The 17,658-nt window shown below is 45.8% G+C and overlaps 2 protein-coding genes across 2 annotated transcripts in view; one reads left to right on the top strand and one right to left on the bottom strand.

Annotated features, from left to right (window-relative positions):
* Window positions 1-17,658, bottom strand: part of Dock2 (dedicator of cytokinesis 2) — a 408,847-nt gene that overhangs the window by 84,543 nt on the left and 306,646 nt on the right. The window contains exons 28-29 of the mRNA XM_015997613.3: window positions 4,314-4,412; window positions 2,526-2,620 (exon numbers count right to left, since the gene is read on the bottom strand). Coding sequence (XP_015853099.2) covers window positions 2,526-2,620; window positions 4,314-4,412 — 194 coding nt within the window. The remainder of the gene's footprint in view (window positions 1-2,525; window positions 2,621-4,313; window positions 4,413-17,658) is intronic.
* The window catches only part of Insyn2b (inhibitory synaptic factor family member 2B), a 106,253-nt gene continuing 95,049 nt past the window's right edge, over window positions 6,455-17,658 (top strand). The window contains exon 1 of the mRNA XM_006978898.4: window positions 6,455-6,660. The gene's annotated coding sequence lies outside the window, so the exon portion shown is untranslated. The remainder of the gene's footprint in view (window positions 6,661-17,658) is intronic.

Genomic DNA, 17,658 nt, shown 5'->3' with positions numbered 1-17,658 from the left:
CTGCTCTTGCAGAACTCTGGTTCCATTCTCAGCCCCCACACAGAAGCTCACAGTTGACCATAATTCCAGTTCCAGGGACCTGATACTCTCTTCTGATGCCCACAGGCATCAGGCACTCAAGTGGCTCACCAGCATACATGCAGGCAAAACATGCGTATGCATAATAAAATGAAATGGATACAGTTGTGACTGGTAGAGTGCATTTTCACCCCTCTAAAGGGAGTGTCTGTTTAAGAATGAAGCGAACAGAGACAAGATTGAGGGAGAGGCATTGATTTCTTCTATCATGATCTGAACACCTGGATACAGCCAAGCATGAAACCAGATCTCTGAGCTTTTCAAATTATCTGAACCAGTACATTTTTCTACTTTCAAAAGTCCAGGTTCCTTTAAAAATCCCAGTCAGGAAGTTCTTTGTGGACACAGAATATCAGTGTACGTGTTCATGAATGTCACGTCATGCTCTGTACTAGGACTAGATACACAGAGTCAAGTTGCCCACGAAGTTTGCTCTTGAAATGTTGGTTCATTGTGTAGAGACTGAGCAGTCCTGTGGCAAATCAGTTACGGGCCATGAGGCCAGCAGCTAACTGGACATATGAACTAACGCTGAAGGGAAGCAGGCTTTCCTGCCATGAGGGGGTCACTGGGTTCGGAATTTTCACAGTGATCTCACGGGGAGTCTAGTCTGGAGGAGGACAAGGGATGAGGCAGAGCCATGGCTTATAGAAAATTATATGAGTGTAGAGAGTAAGCAGCTGGAGAGGCTGGACCTATCCAAAATGCAAATGGCTCCTGTACTATCTCTTGGATGCTTCGTATAGTTTGACAGACTTTCTGTTCATCTTCTGGCACACAGTGAAGGGCTGTGTGTAGCATAGCCAGCAGCCCCTACCTCGATCCAAGATGCCTCACCATTGGCATCTGAGCAGCCACACAACTTACAGAGCCAGTGCAAGATGAAAGTGGGGGTCCCATTGTCTAAAACTTACTGTGAGTCGAGAGGTGGTAGTGCATGAGCACTAAACCAAGCCTGGGGCCCTTCCAAGTATGAGGGTCTACGTATCTACACAGGGCTCATGATCAGGAAGCTGGTAGGACACAGGGCCAGGGAGGAGTCTACTTCTGACCCACAATGTGCCTGGGAGAATCATCACTGGCATGTTAGTCACTTAGAGCCAGCTTCAGCCTGTGAGATGTGAACCATCTGGGGTTAGCCCAGGCTAGCGATGGGATACACCCCAGCACTGTGCTTCTGAGAGAGCTCCCTCTTTCTACAGTAAGCACAGGTGTCAAGACAGATGCTCCCTTCTGCCTTGACAAATCTCTCCTCCTCAACTGAAGTCTTAAAGCTAGTCCGAGTGTACTGTAGCCAGGTGTCTCTCACATGGTGGGTACTTGGGCATCCAGGGAATGGAAGAACAATTTTCCAGAGATCAGTAGGCATTGCAATCAGCTCTTGCAATCATGCAGAAGACAGATCTCCTCAGACTTTATCCAATGACAAAATCATTAATATGTAAATGTGCATAGTCTTTCCTCCAGTTCTTTCGGTAAAGAAAATTCTGGTTTTTCTTCTCTACCACTCTCGGGGGACATCTCTGTCTCTGTCAGCCAATACTTGGCCTGCATGATGGAGAACAGAGGTGGTAGGTACAGGGAGATAAAACTAGAAGCCCCTGGGAGATGAAGGGCTTTCCACAGTAAGGACCTGAAATAAATATAAGTAGCCAAAGGAAAGGGGGATAAAGGAAGGGAGGAGCTGGGAAGGCCTTGCTGAAGAGAGGACACAAGTGAGACTTGAGAACGAGGTTCTGACACAGATCAGGGGCACCGGGAAGTGCAGCATGGGAAAGATGCTGGGGACAGGGGAGTGGAGGGAGGGGCTGTTAGGGTGACCTAGTGCTGGGACTGGCATTCACCTGGCAAGATGGCATTGGAGAGACAACAGTGAAGGTTGGGAGCATTTGTAATGGCTTATCCCAGGCTGTGATTGCTCATGTGAATTATTCTTGGGTTACACTGATATTCTATGAGATATGAGTAGGTATTACAGATACAAACAAAAATGTGTAAGTTGTACCCTACATTGTTCCAAAGGCATCTGTAAAACATTCCCTCCTATTTCTTCATCTTAGAAAATCATAGTAGCATATTAAAAGCACCCTCCCCCAAGTCCTGTAATGTGGAAACCTGTTTAAAGTTGTCAGACACTTATCTAACCTATGGCATGGGAAATATTTTATTATCTTAAATAAACTTTAAATTAATATAATCGTGTAATGCTTCCCTAAAATTCTCCTATCATAGACAGGGTATCTATTTTCATGGGAACATGAGCACCTCAGAAGAATGGGGGCTATTTAGAATAGCTTCAGGATTGGTGAGCTCTTTCTTGTGTTTGAGCTCAGAAAGGAAAGGCTCTCTCAACATTTTAATCCCTTCTCTCCCATCCACGGCTGCTGGTGTTCTTAAGCCTGGGTGGCCAGTACACAGGTGGCACTCCAGAAGCACTGGCCGCTTACCTGTTCTGAACCATGCTCATGGCCATCCAGTCACCGGGGTACACGTTTTTCCCAATCAGGTCCTTGAACATGATGAATGTCTCCATTAGGAAGTCCTGCAAAAGTGCCGAACACACTTGTCACCCCATGTCGCAGGGACAGACTGCACCTGCCTAGACCTTAGTGGCAATTTAAATGCCTTCTTTATTTTCCTTTAGAGGGTCAGATTGGGAAGGGGACAGGTTTTTGCTAAGGAATTCAAAGTCATAACAATAGGTTGAAATTGGAAGTTTATAAGTCAGCTACCAAGACTCTGCCTCACCAGACACAAGTGGAATTTGAATAATAACTAAAAATGGACTCTCCAAATAAAGTACTATTGGTTCTGTCTTAAAGAATAAAGAAGCAAATGTATTTGCTGATGATTTCATAATCATCTTCCTAAATATGTATTCAAGAGGTAAATAATCCACACTATATAGTATTGTCTCAGGTCATTGAGCAAACACTATTATTTAAATGAACATCTAATTAGCAATGCATAGGCACAGCTAATCCAAATGTCACACATGCATATAAGCTCCTAAAGAAGGGAGGTAGCAAGGGTCTTCCTCTCTTTTAAAGGGGTTCAAAGTGGATTTAAACATTCTCCAGCAGATTTTGCAGCAGGCTAACCTTCATCTTTATCTTTAGAGAAAATAAATTCAGCACAAATCTAGTCAGCAGAGTCGAGAACCACCGGTACCAAGAGTGTCTTGAGCTGCAGGTAATGAAGCCAGATCCCCAGGTGATTTAGGTAAAGCTTCGAACTCAGAGTGAACCCGCCCATCTGCAGTTTTTTTCCTTAAGCAGTACTTGTCAAGTCATGTTCACTGCAGATTCTGTTCAAAGAAAATCTCACCTAAAACCCAATATATGAAATAGATAAAAGCAGATCAGCTCTGTTTGGTGTGTGTGTGTCTTTATGGTAGGGTGGTAAGGAGACTATATAGTATATCATTTCAAAAACACTGCTTTAAGCTAAATTGTGAAATTCTGGAAATGGTATTGGTTTATTTCCAGCAAATTTTGCTTTTAGAAAAAAGTCACCTCTGTGGTATAAGGTCCCAGCTTCCACATCAGCAGAATGGGGTTATGTCTACCTCCCAAGGTTATCATGAGGATCAAGCATATACTATATACTGGATGCTTGGCAGAGAGCCAAGCTTGTGAATGTTCACTGAAGGCCTGGTGATGGTGGTGGGTGCAGCAGATGAGTACTGAGAGGTAAGTTGGGCTCAGGAACTAGCTTTCTCTGTACATTCATCACAGCACAGTAATAGTTAACTTTTGCTGAGTGCTTACTATTATTCCTATGATAGTAATAGCCTTGTGACACAGATGCTACCATCCTAGTTCAGAGATAAAAAACAAAACAAAACAAAAACAAAAACAAACCAACTGAGGCTTAAGAGAAGTTAACTTGCCTAAGGTCACAGTGGCTGATCGAAGATTCCAATGCAAAATTTTCAGGCTCCAACACTCATGGTCTTAAACCCCAAAGCATTCATGATTCATCAATGAATGTTTGTTAATGGGAATCTAGATGTGGGAGCCACAGCACTGAACTCTAATGGACTGCAGATACACTTTAGAAATGAGTCATACAAGATATGGAATCACACACATATGCCATAATCTTCAACACACATACTTGAGATCTGTAGGGGGATCTTCTTGCCCCACACTCATGAGAACAAGAGTGTGGTATGCCATGCCCCTCTTCTCTATCTCTTGCCTGCCCTCCCCCACCATGTCCTGCAGACTTACCACAAGGTCTGAACTGGTCTTGAAGGTCTCAATGTAGAAGGAATAGTGTTGGTCACCCATCTGGTCTAAGATGGCTGTCATACACGCCACAAAGTGACTCTACAAAACATAAGGAAAAATATAATGACCATGAAATTTGTCCTTTCCATCTCCTTGACTTCAGACTTGAAAACATACAGCCATCCTAGGCACTGATAAAGGGCTATCCACCAGTGAAGAGTCTCCTCTTACTGGATGTAAAGCTCCCTAAGAGGAAATGTCCTCACTGCTAATTCATTTAAAAAGCACTCATTGAACACCCATTCTGTGCCTGTAGCTGTGCTAAGAGCTCCAGACACAAAGCTAAGAAGAGATCCAATGCCTCATCTCTGCTGTTTGCACATTGGGAACTGTACTCTGTGTGGATGTTGGGAGACTCAGCCGATGTCAGTCAAGATCCTTCGGGGCAGTCAGTTTCATTTTCGGTAAATAATTTTGTCTGTGTAAATCCCCATTGTCTCGTCTGTTGCCATATCTACTCCCAGAGGAGTTCCTGGAAAGATCAATGTCTCCAACAGCTCCGTTGCATGCATTGCAAGTCTCTGTAGAGAGATCAGCTACTGGATCCCCATGAATCAATCAGCTATGAGTGAACTTAGTACCTACCAGAACTGGCATTTGCTGGGGTTAAGGAAGACAAAGGAGATGCGAAGAGACAGCCTTTGCCCTTTACAAGCTTATTATTTAATTGTGAAAGCATGACTAATGTCCATGAGGGAAGGATTCAGACAAGAGGGAAATCAAGGTAGAGACCTGAGGAAGAGGTGGATCTTGAAGGAACCCTGGGAGTGGAGGAGCCTGAGTTAACCCAGGCATGCAGCAGAAGGCATCAATTCAGCCTCTTCTAGGTCCTCCCTCCCTGAGTAGTAAGTGTCTGTGCTGGGGTATGCTGGTATACATGAGCAGCCCTTGGGGAGATACATTCTGGGAGCCAGTGAAGAAAGCACTGGCCACTGATCAAGGAGGCCTGGGGTGACATTTGCAACTGTTTCTTGTAAGATCCCACGTGGGCTACCATCTTGGCCAGAGGAGGCCTCACTGTGGCCCAGCCTAAGACATGTTTTTAGAAGGTGGCCTAGATGATGGGGTACAGGGGGTGTCTGGGGGCTCCCACTGCTTGGAAGTTTCATGTCTGAAAAAAATAAAGTGTGTGTGTGTGTGTGTGTGTGTGTGTGTGTGTGTGTGTGTGTGTATGACAGACTTTGGCCTTTATTTTAAAAGTTCTCACTTTGTTTAAAAAAAAAACAAATATATATGTATGCATGCATGCATGTATGTCTATCTATCTGTATGCCAGCCAGCCTGTAGGCATATTCTAGTGACAGAAGAACACTGGAAATGACCCCAGGAAGCCCTCCCTGCATTCCTTGGTAGGTCTCTTAGGTTGACTAAATGTTTTCCATGCTCTCATTTCCAAAGTAGCTCCCACAAGTATAGACTCTTATTTGCTTCCTGGTTCTTTTCAATTAGGAAGTTAGGGGTAGCATGCCTTCCCATCAACAGGGCCAGCTATATAACAGAACAAGGTGAAAACCTTAGGGTCCTCACTTTAAAATACTGATAATTTTGAAATAGCTGAGTGGCTTTTTAAAAGAAGGAATTCTATGATTAGCCAGGCCAGCTGCACAGGAGCCAGTGGCCACTAAACTCACTCTGTGTTTAGGAAACAAGGGCATCTGGCTGAAAGCACCAAGCTGGACTCTCAGGGGCTCCAGCCACTGTATACATAGGAACCTGCAGCCTTGGGGTAGGGGTGGGGGGGAGTGGGGAGGGGGGGGGTCCCACCTGCTTGTTATTTCATGCTCAAGCCTCCAGGGGGTGGTAGTGAGTTTGTGAAATTGTTCACTGCTTTTAATCCAGGCTGAAACAGCCGCATCCTGGCTAACTTAACCAGATCCCACTGAAACCAAGAAATGAATTTTATACCTCTGCCCAGGTTAAATGTAGGAGAGGAAAACTGTAGAGTTTGGAGAGATAGGTGTGGGGTGTGTGTGTGTGTGTGTGTGTGTGTGTGTGTGTACACATATACTTCTGCTGCCTCCATCTCTCCTCTCCCTTCCTTAAAGAATTCAGCCTGTGACCACTAGAGGGCTTTCCTTTTCACATGGTAGCTGCCGTGCGGTTTCTTCGGCTTTTTATTTATTCCTACGTGAGCAGACCCACTACACTTCTTGCATATAAACAGTGAAAATTACAATATAAAGGGCTTCTTTTTCCTTCGTTTGGAGTTACCTTGCTGCTGGTCAAAGCCTGGCTCGTTGTGAGAGGAAGGGGCAACATCCTCTGCAGGTAATTCTACTGCTCTGAGGTAAGAGACGTGGGGAGGTTTGATTTTTTTTTTATTTTATTTTGTCTTTTTTATTTTTATTTAATTTTAAATCGGTGATCTTGTAGGAGAAAATGTGGTCGTCTCTTGGACAACAGCTTACTTTAAATCTTTGGCTAAATGAGTGCTGAGACTCATTTGTGTGTGTGTGTGTGTGTGTGTGTGTGTGTGTGTGTGTGTGTGTGTGTGTGGTGAAAATCCACCATTGTCAGAACCAGAACTGCAGGCTGCCCCAAATGCCTAGATCCGGAAGGCTTGTTATTCCCAATGGCTTGATTTGAATTGGAAAAGGAGAAAATGCAAAGAGCAAACCTCGGCAGGGCTCAAGTTGCTTGGAATTACCTCGAACAGGCTGCGTTCTCTGAGGATTTGTTTAAGGAAACTTCTATGCTTTTCTTTATTTCTTTCTTTCTTTTAATAATGAAAGAGAGAGCTTTTCCATGTTTCATTAGAGAGCTTGACCATTTTGTGAAATAAACCATTACTGTTATATTGGGAGTCAGCCAGTGTGTGAGAGTTCATAGATCAATCAAAATCACTTTTACCAAAATCACTTGTTAATTTCTTTGTCCTGATCAGCACATAGAAAAGCCCAGTTGGGGTGTCCTCCCCTAGGACTGGCAGTGTACCCTGATGGAAGTTTATACAAGTCACTTGCATTTGCCTGTTAATCAAAACATGACTCTGTTTTATTTCAAACCGGAAGCATCCTGTTTTCCTACCCCGGTACCTAGTTCACTTGGTTATCAATCCTTAGGTGATCACACAGATGGGACTAACAGATACCTAAAATGGAGCGAGCCGTAGGTGGGAGGCTCATTCGAGGTTCTTTTTGAATTAAATGGTCATACACGCTTTGTCATGCAGTGAAGGGATAATGGAATCACGCTGTGCTTCTCTGACCCGCAGCCCCCTTTCAGGACTGTCTTCAAAATGGCAATTGTGTCTGGGCCATCTCCCATTCTCACAAGTTTGACACCATACTTCCATACCTGCCATGTTTTAAGTGCCTAGTGGGATTGGGGTAAGGGTGACCATCAGACTGTTTTTGCCCTGGCAACCAACAGAGCCCTGAGGTTGATGCTGCCCAAACTTTATGTCTTTAAAAGTTCAAACTCCCATCCCCACCAACAACCTAGAAAAGCCTCAGCGTTGCGTGGGATATACTCAGGGAGTTGGGGGATCCCCTCTAATCTGGGCCAATTAGAAGCCTCTTCTTATTCCTGGCAGAAATTCTATAATCGACAAGTATTTACTCCCAAGCACGAGGCAGCCACTCATCCATACCGAAGCAGCCCAGCAGGTGCTTCCATAGGAAACTGCTTCTAGAAACAGAGTGCCAATGGGACTTGCATCTTCAATTCCAGAGAGAAACTGAATCCGAGACTGGCGCAAACCAGGCAGAGTCACCTCGCTCCAATCGGGTGGTTTAAAATGTGGCTAATGAATCATAGCACAGAGAGACACAGTTTGAAACTAGGTCAAACGTGTAAAAATAAGTACAATCATCGCAGGCCCTTGGCTGATGAGGGGCTGCTTAACACTGTGAGTGGCGGGGCATGTTTGCCACATAGGACCCTCCCAGCTATCCAAGACGATCAATTCTTTCAATCAATTCAGGCCACCACTACACTCAGAGGTCTCACACATCTGGGAGAGAACTGAAGCTTTGAGGGAAAACAGTCAGGGTCTCTTTACTATGTGCTGGCAAGAGAACAAGAGAAAACCAATCCCGTGTGAGCAATATATCAGATGACTTCAGTTCTGGTAGGAACTCTCCCCAAATCATTACCCTGGCTCCTTTGCATGAAAAGTCACCTCCATTATCATGTTATTATTGGAAATACTAATAGCTCTGCATACAACATTCAATTTAACCATTTCAACTTAGCAACCTTTAGTGCACACACACACACACACACACACACATATGCGTGCGTGCCAGGACTCTTGCAATGCTGAAGTAAACCAAGGGCAAAGACAAAGCTATCATTTGCTCTATTTTGACGCACAAAATCGAGGAGGGGGTCTTGGCTGCTGGGAGGCATCCCCGCTCACCTGAGATTGGTGGGAGAGGTGAGATCACAGAGAGAAGGAAACAGGCAACTTGAGGAGCTTGCTACCTAAATGCCAACACTACTATGAGATACCAGCTGGTGACACGTTGCTATAGTAACTTCAAATAATGTGCACGACCAAAATAAAATACAATATAGAGAGCACCAAGGAGAGGAGATGAAGGAAAGTTTGCGTACTGAGGGAGGCTCACAGAGAGATGAAAAGTTCTCTGGAAGGGCCATACTCTGGAGGCTCAGAGTGGACAAATGCTGCTCTCGGGCTGCTTCTCTGCTCACCCCCGTGTCTGCTATGTGCTTATGTAACAGATTTTATTCTTGGATTAAACTAGTGCTGTCTGTATGGTGGATCCAGGACTGATTGGAGGTGGGAGGCTATGGTGTCAGGAAAAGCAAGGGCTCTGAAATCCATTCATCTTAGAGCTTTGTCAGGCCGCTGGGAGTTGTAATTTGGAACAATCTTTAGGGCGGCTGAGGTGTCGCGTGTGTTCTTTTATAGCAATGCCAAGTTTGGGTCCAGTGCTGGGCAGCGGGGGCTCCAGCAGGCTGGCTGTGGTTATGCACCAAAGCGCTTACATCTAGTGCTTCCTGGACGCAGAGCAGGGCCATGGAGCCAGGCAGCCACAGTTCCAATCTCAGCTATGTGCCCGTGACCTTGAGCAGGGTCCTGTGTGCCTTGCTTGTCTGGTGTGTGAAAGAAGATTTAAAAAAAAAAAAATTTCTATGTCATATGGAGAAGAAAGGATTAATTTATATAAAGAACCTTGAGTGCAGAGGGCCTTCAGTAAGTGCCAGCTGCTATTATTATTATTATTATTATTATTATTATTGCCATACTGCTGACTGTGGTCCAGAAAACTACACAAATCAACCAGGTAAAATTCCCAGGCTGCTCAGAGGAAATTCCCAGCCTGCACTGGTAGACTGTACCATCTACCCGTGACAGTCTACAAACCTATTAACTGTTCCCCATTGCAACCCGGCACCAGCGGCTATGTGCCCTGCAACTCTGAGTGGCCTTTGGTGACCATGTCTCAAGTCCAGCTGCTCAGTGAACAGAGTGTATGCCTCTTGGAGCAAAGCAGGCTGGGAGCTTTCTTTTTCATGGCGACAGTTGCTGGAAGATAGGAAAAGCAACTTCAGTGTCTAAATTGTTCAAAAGCATGCTCTACCACTGTCTTTTTGGAAACCTTAATCCCTCGGTCATCTGGATTTAGGAGGTGCCTGTCTTTGTGTGTCCTGAAACACCCTAGCTACCCAGAGGTCCTGCTGTGTGGTAGGTAAAGCCCGTTCCCTTCCTTCTTGGGGAAGTGAACACACATCTGGGAGGTTTGGGTGATCTGTTCTACATCAAAGGCAGAAATCTGGACAGAACAGAGAGGTGCCTCTTGGATGGCGTGTCTCTGTGTGCATCCTAACATGGCTCTTTTTAGCATGATAACTCCAGGAGGACTAGAACCACGCACCCCTGCCAGACACAGTGGGCATTAATGACTCTCTAGATAAATAAGAACTAGACCTGTAGATAGTGTCTCCTTAGGCAACAGTCGTCACTGAAGGACTAGTTAGGGAGGCTCGGGAAGGCTGCTTTGAGTCAAGGCTAGAAAAGGAGTCTGTATTCCTCATACACTCTTCTCTGTATCAAACACCTCTGATCCTAGCTGGAGCATGGGCCTGCCTGTGAGATCACTTCAAATCTTCCAAAGAGAACAGCGGGGTATTTTGTGGCAAGGGAAAGTCAGAGGAAGGTAGATCCCACTCATCTATCTATCCCTCGTTCCCAAGACTATGTTCATCACCTCCCCAAGACTTCTCAACACACACAAGATAAGCTGTGCGCCCATTTTATAGATGAAGGATGTGAGGAGTATAAAGCCAAATAACTTGTCTAGACAGACAGTAAGTTTGCGCAGTTGTAGAAATTAAGATCAGGGCAGTTTAGATTCCCAAACTTGCATTTTCACGGGCCTGTATTTTCATACCATGCTTTCTGTGTCAGCTCCACTCTGCACAGAACTGGGTCCGAGCATTTGCTGCTGTATTACTAGACTCTAGAATGGAACCAGAATATTGCATAAATGTGATAAATACTAATAGAGAGTGGATTTATTACTGCATTCTCTATCTCTAAAGGAATGGTATGGGGACTCTCCTCCATAAACTGGAAAATTAGTTAGGTATCGTCACCTTTGATTTAGCAGAGGCCAGAAATCTAAGAAGTTTTGTCCTATTTCTCACATTCTGCCAAGCCCGAATGAGGTAACTCTTATACATCCTTTGATTCAACATGTATGTCTTGAGCACCCACTGTGTGAGCACTCACTGTGTGCCAGGCATAGTTCTAGGTGCTGAGGCTACAATGTGAAGATTATCAATGGCATTTTTCTTGTGAAACTCTCATTCCATATGAGTGGGACTAAAAGATGGCTATTACACACCTGAAATAAGCCAGCACATAAAACAATTGTAGGCAGTAGTTTTTTCCACTAGGGAAATCCTAGAAGGCAATGGTCAGGGACAGAATGCAAGGGCACTTATTTTGGACTGGGGAGACAGTAGTGGATTCTTGGAGCTAACATCTGAGTAAGAATCTGAGTGATGAGAACAGCTGTGTAAGAAACTGGACTAGCATCATGGGCCAAGTGAAGAACAGAATCATGGGGATAGGCTGAGGGCATCTGAGAGACCTAGCAAAGGCCAGCATGGCCAGAAGCTATGGACAAGGAAGAATAAAATACAAGGTGATGTTAGAAAGACAGGCAGAGGCCAGCTCCCAAGGGTGCGTGGAGGTCAAGGGCAGGAGTCTGGCTTTTCTTCTTCTTGCAACGGAAGCTCTCCATCTGAGTTAAGAAGCTTGCTATCTGCCGCCAGCCCATCACCAAGGAGCCACTCAAATACTGTTTCCAGGGTCATGGTTTGTAGAACATGTTAAATTGTGCTTTGGTGTCGGCCCTTCCTGGTGTTTGGTGGTGTCATGACTCCCGAGCAAGTGTTTTTCACTAATGATTACTTCATTGCCCAGGCTGGCCCTCCTATGGGAGCACACGGGGACTCCAGTTTGACATCGATTGCATTTGCCTTCAGAGGCCGAGTGCTCGGTGCCCTGGTGTTCACTGCTGACTAAACAGAACAGCTACTCCTGTCTACTCCCAGTCTCCAGTTAAAACCATCTGAGACAGGGGGACCGACCCAAGAGGCCAGCTTGCTGGGAAATGGGCTATTAATTGGGATGATTCATGTTTTTTATTTTCCCAAACAGAAGATCATTTTTCTAACTTCATCCATGAAGGTATGGGCAGGGAGGGTCACAAATTTGATTGTGAGAACAACTTCAGAAATAAAGCATTCTTCTCATTGTTCACACCAGTGACAGGTTTCCAAGCATCATACTAAATGTCTTAGGAGGATCTCTAAGTCCTGGACAATAAGGTATAGTCCTCAGCTCACCCTGCCCCACAAATCAAACCCGAGATACTGATAGGGTTTGGAGTTTGGGGTCCATATCCTAAGAAGCATTTCCACTTTCTCCTGTAAACATGTACATCTAAGTTAAATGACTCAAAGGCACCCCCTCCGTGGGAAAAGGTGTCACAAAAGTCTATGAAATCCGAGGTGGGGGAACTTCGAACTAAATGACAATAGTGACTATCATTTAAAGGACAATGTGCCAGGTACCATGGTAAATTCCGTATTCTCCACCTGTACAGACTGTTTCTAGAGTTATCGCAAAGAAAGAGAAGAATTAGAAGGAAGAGAAACCATTGCCAGTCAGACGCTTCCGTGTCAGGTACAGCCGAGAAGTATGTTGATGGTCAGAACAGCCATTTGTGTATTACTGTAGGCCAACTGTTACACATGCTTTTCCTCGATCACCAACTGTGATGGCTGATCTTGGTTGTTGATACAACTGGGAAGAGGGGACCCCAGCTGAGGAACCGTCTCTACCAACTGGCCTGTGGGCATGTCTGTGCAGTATTTTCTTGATGATTAATGTAGGAGGGCCCAGCCCACTAAGGGTGGTGCCATCCCTGGGTAGGTGGACCTGGGCTGTATAAGAAAGGTAACTGAATGTATGCCTGGAAGCAAGGCCTTCCTCTGTGGCTGCTGCTTCATTTGGTGCCTCCAGGTTCCTGGTTTGGTTTCCCTTGATGATGGACGACGAGGTGTAATGCAAATAACATTTCATCCCTGAGTTGGTTTTGGTCAGTGTTCTATCACAGAAACTGGAAAGCAGACTAAGATGTCAGCATTTACTAGATGTTGATAATACTGTTTGTACCTTACAGATGAAGAAATCAAGAAGCAGGGGGATGACAGAATTTTTCTAGACCAACTTGGCTCTAGAAACGCTTTTGCTTTCTTTTCTTAAGGAAAAAAACAGGACTATTGAAATAATAACTTATTGTAATTAAAATTAAACAATACCTCAAAACTCAATGGAGCAAAACAATGATATATTTCATCTTAGCACTACTGTCAGGTAACTCTTAAATATTAGGAAGCATCCTAGGCGTCTTCTGTGCTCCCGTAGGAATGGAAGGAGGGAGAGAGGGAGAGATGAACACTCACATGCGCTTACGTAAGGCTGCACGGGAGGAGATGAAGGCAGGCAGACCAATCATAAGGGAAAACACAGCTTCACAGACAGCCAGGTGCTCAATAACTATGCTACATCGCTTTAAGACTCTCATGGCTGTAAGTCCCAGTGAGACTCGTCATCTGCGCTGCTTTGGGCTCTTTACATAGGGAGAGGTCCCTTGTGTGACACCAATGCCACAGACCAGGAAACATCTGCTGTTCCCTACTGGTAGAATTGCTGGGGCAGCTTTTTTTGACATGCTCAAGAACTCTGGACAAGGTGCTTTATCTCTTTAAGACCCTGTTTTCTCTTTGTGAATGTGGTTATGATGGCCAACTCTAGGACCGAGGTGAGGATGAAGTCAGAAGCCACAGGAAGAGGGTCCCCTAAAATGTCTCTCCCACTGTGCAGCCTCGGCTCCTTCCTGGTACCCCAGGAACAGTGAGTTGACCTGTCCAAATTTGCTTCCATTTGGCTGCTAGAGGGTGATTTAAACCTCCCCATGGATCCAGGAGCTACACCGCAGATGAGGACCTTACACGGTATCTCCTGCTTTTCCCTTGGCAAAGCCTTCATGATTAAAGGGACAGACAGTAGGCAGAGAGATACGCTCACAGGCAGCCAGGCCAGACGGGGTCAGAGTTTTCTAAACTGTGGATCAAAGGATTCCCTCTGTTAGTCCCCCATGCCTCCCGAGGACTGCAAAAGACTAAGAACTACCTCTCACATCTTACTTTAAACATCAAGCTCCACTCCTTAGCCTAGCCATTGCTAGTACCTCCTTCTAGCTACCATTGCTGTCACAAGTGAGAAACAGGGTTGCTTCAACTGGGTAAAGGCTAGTGCTGATTAAACGCCCTATAATGCATAGGACATCCCACAAAGCAAAGAGTGACCCAGTCCAAGATGGACCTACCATCATAGTTGAGACACTCTGCTCATGAGGACAAAGACACATGCGTTAGGATGCTGAATGAGAAGTGAGAAATGAGTGCTGGAGGTGATATTGGCTCTGGGCTTTTAAGTGAGGACAGAAATGGGTTAGAGATATTCAAGGGAACGTTCAAAGAAATGTAGATTTGAGGAATGGCAAGGTTGGGAGAGATTAAACTACGTATGGGAAATGACATCTTAGATATATAACAGAAAATACTTTTCATCTTATAATTTGATTAATCTAATTGATTGGTGGTGACTGCCTAGAGAGTCGTGTCGGGAATGATTTTAAGGCCAAGTCTTAGCTCAGCAGGAAAGACTGTGGTGATCGATTAGTGATGTCTGCCAGAGGCCGGCAAAGGGAGCTGATAGTACAAACACTGAGAAATTGCTGTCCCACTTTTAGACAGTGGAACAGAATGAGGACAGGGCAGAGGTGGACATGAGCAAGGGGTTTTCGGTGCTGCAGAAGTTTACAGGGGGAGATTGTGAGAGATGTGGAAGGGTCTGGAATGGTAGGCTCTGGGTGGCAAAACTCAATCTGTAGGTAATGGGATGGCGTGCTGGCACCTGCCTACTGTGTTGCCTCTGGGCCAGCTCTGCTGACAAGGTAAAGAAAGCTACTCAAAGTCCTTGCTCCTCATTTCTATAAAGGGAGTGCTATTTCATCTGCTAACAGTGGTAGGATCATGAGGCTCTGGCTTTTATGAAGCTCATCCCAATGATGAAAACACCCCTATGAAGCCGAACTCGGGGGTGACTGAAAAGCTGACTCCGAGGGTTCGCAGTAATGAGTTCCTGCAAAGCCCTTTTAGATGCAGCGTGCCTGCACATGCCCAGGCTCAAGGAGGAGGGGGCAGGAGGGAGGGATGCCCATTCCTGAGCCTCCCAGGCCGCTGACCCTGGCCCGAACACAGCTTTGCCAGCCAACCCAAGTCTTCCTGTCAGGCTCTGGCTCCTCACAGGCAGGCTCCTTTCCTGGCATTGGCCTCCCTGCTCTGGGAATGATACTTACCCATTCATTCATTGCTTTGAAAGTTTTCAGATGACATCATACTAATTTACCGCCCCACCCCCCCATTTCACCCTCTTTTCACCTCTCCCCTCTTCGGTCACATTTGTCCCACGTCCCTGTCCTTCAGAATGGTGGCAGTGCCCCGGCCATCCCTGTCCTCGGCAGTCAGCCTTAGCTTAGCTGCCTGCAGACTCCTACTCCTGTCTCCATTAATAAGGGTGACACTGAAGCTTGGCATGGACACAAATACCCCGCTTCCCGCCCGCCCGGCCCGCCCTCTGCCTCGGAGCAGAAGGCTCCCTGGCCACAGACCTGCATGGGAAGCTTCCTTCCTGCACCCAGTTCCCATACCTGCACTCCTCTCCACACTCAATTAAAGAAAAGGCAAGTGACACAATGAAAAATGTCATCGAGAGAGCTGGCCCGGGAGTACCCCGATATCAGATCAACGTGACTAAAGCAGGCGATCTACTAATTCCATCTAGAAAAGGAAAAAAAAAAAAAGATGTCCGCTTTGTCTGTAGTGACTTGTTCCATAAATCCCTTGCCGACTCTCTTGCCCCAGCAGGCTGCAAAAATCCTGGCAGAGGTGTAATCGAAGTTAAAGCTTAGCGTTAGAGAGGTGTTGGAGCGAGGGTTTCTGGGACACGATCCTGAAAAACAGCTTCTGTAACATAGGTGAAGGACACAGAGCCCCAAAAGGCTGGGTGCTTTGCCCCAACATCACACAGCCTCTGGAAGTGGCAGAGCTGAGACCAAAAGCCAGCGGTGTGAGCATGTGGTTACACTGACTATACAACCCTCATCCACCCTCCAAATCGCAGACCCCTGACCCACCAAGCTCCCACAAACAAGATGACTGTTTCCACCACCCCCACCCCGAGTCCAGTATCAGTCACAGGGGCGACGCCAATACAGAATTGAACTTAACCCATAAATAAGTCTCATACTTGAAATGGATCTTATTTCTCTCCCTCACAATCTATATTTTGAGGCTTCAGGCAGAACATGCTGCTGTTGCACACTAATTTTATCTTTCAAAGCATTGAATAGGTGTCCCTGTGACCACTGTGGTTCCTGTTTAATCCATCACTCCCTGAGCATCAAGTCAAAAACCAAACAGATGACTATGGACCTCCCTCTAGAGAATGGCAGTCATCTGAAAGTGTATCTGAGAGGCATGGGGCTGGGGAGTCGGATGAGCCACAGCCCACAGAAATGCTTTGTTTGGCTGACCCCGCTTTCTAAAAACACTGGCTCATAAGGCCAGCATGTGAATACCTGTAAAGACTGCATACGATACTCAATTTTCTGTTTCTCCTGGGCATCAGAAGGTTTAACAATATTGGGCTATGTTCCCCTAGCCCTGTGAGTTCCACCCTGCAGGAATGAAAGGACACAGCCTTTCCAGGTGGCTAACGCTGCCTTATTCAGAGTGGCCAGCCCATCAAAGTGGGCATGGAACCTTTGGGTTTCTGTACGGCAAGCCCTGTGTCCCAGAAAGCCCAGCAGTCATACCAGGACTGTTGGTCACCTCACCCAGTTATCTTGTGTTGCCAGCCTGACCCCTGTGAGCACTGCATATGTGATCCCTTCCCATGGTTTCTTCATGCTTATATGCCATGCCCCACACCCCACACTGGCATTCAAAGTTGCATGCCATCTGGATCCTGCTGCATTTTCCTCTTTATTGTCTACTATAGACTTCTCTTCCCTCCCTCTCTCCATGATCCAACAGCAGGAACAGCAGTCATTGAAGAATCCACACAGGTGTTCCTTCCTCCAGGAAGCCTTCATGGACTCCACCTAACTCTTTTGTCCCAACCAGGATAGTCTTACCCCTATACTGAGAGCTCCTCTTTCCTTCATTGATGTATCACTAGTGACATAAAATTGAATGAGGAGCATAGATACAGCTAAGATTTGGGGATCTCCAGTTCGGAGTCTAGCAATGCCCACCCCTTTCCGAAAAATATAAAAATGCTGGCTGCACACCTTTGTAAATGACCATAGCCCTATAATGAAGCATCCAACATAATTGACATCACGCGATAATTAAGACAATAAATGCTTACTACACTGAATCAAGTCATCAATTACACTTAGCAGAGTGGAGTTAGAGGTTTGATTTGGGAATTTTAAAGGCCTTGCAACTTTAGAGTGTTATCTGCTGCATATTACCATTTCAAGATTGGCAGCCCATGAGGATAGGACTGTCCCTGTCATTCTGAGGTCAATTGATGATCTTCTGAGTACCCTTGGGTCTCCCAGAAGCCCATGGACCTCAGTTAGCAGGAGGACATGGTGTGTCTCTACAAGCATAATGCTCACTGCTTCTTGCGTCCATTTTCTACCCAGAAGCCATGTAGTAGGCC

Source organism: Peromyscus maniculatus, chromosome 8 (genome assembly GCF_049852395.1).
Source record: "Peromyscus maniculatus bairdii isolate BWxNUB_F1_BW_parent chromosome 8, HU_Pman_BW_mat_3.1, whole genome shotgun sequence".
Lineage (NCBI taxonomy): Eukaryota > Metazoa > Chordata > Mammalia > Rodentia > Cricetidae > Peromyscus > Peromyscus maniculatus.
The sequence above is the reverse complement of the archived record's forward strand: the minus strand, read 5'-3'. Positions and strand labels throughout refer to the sequence as shown.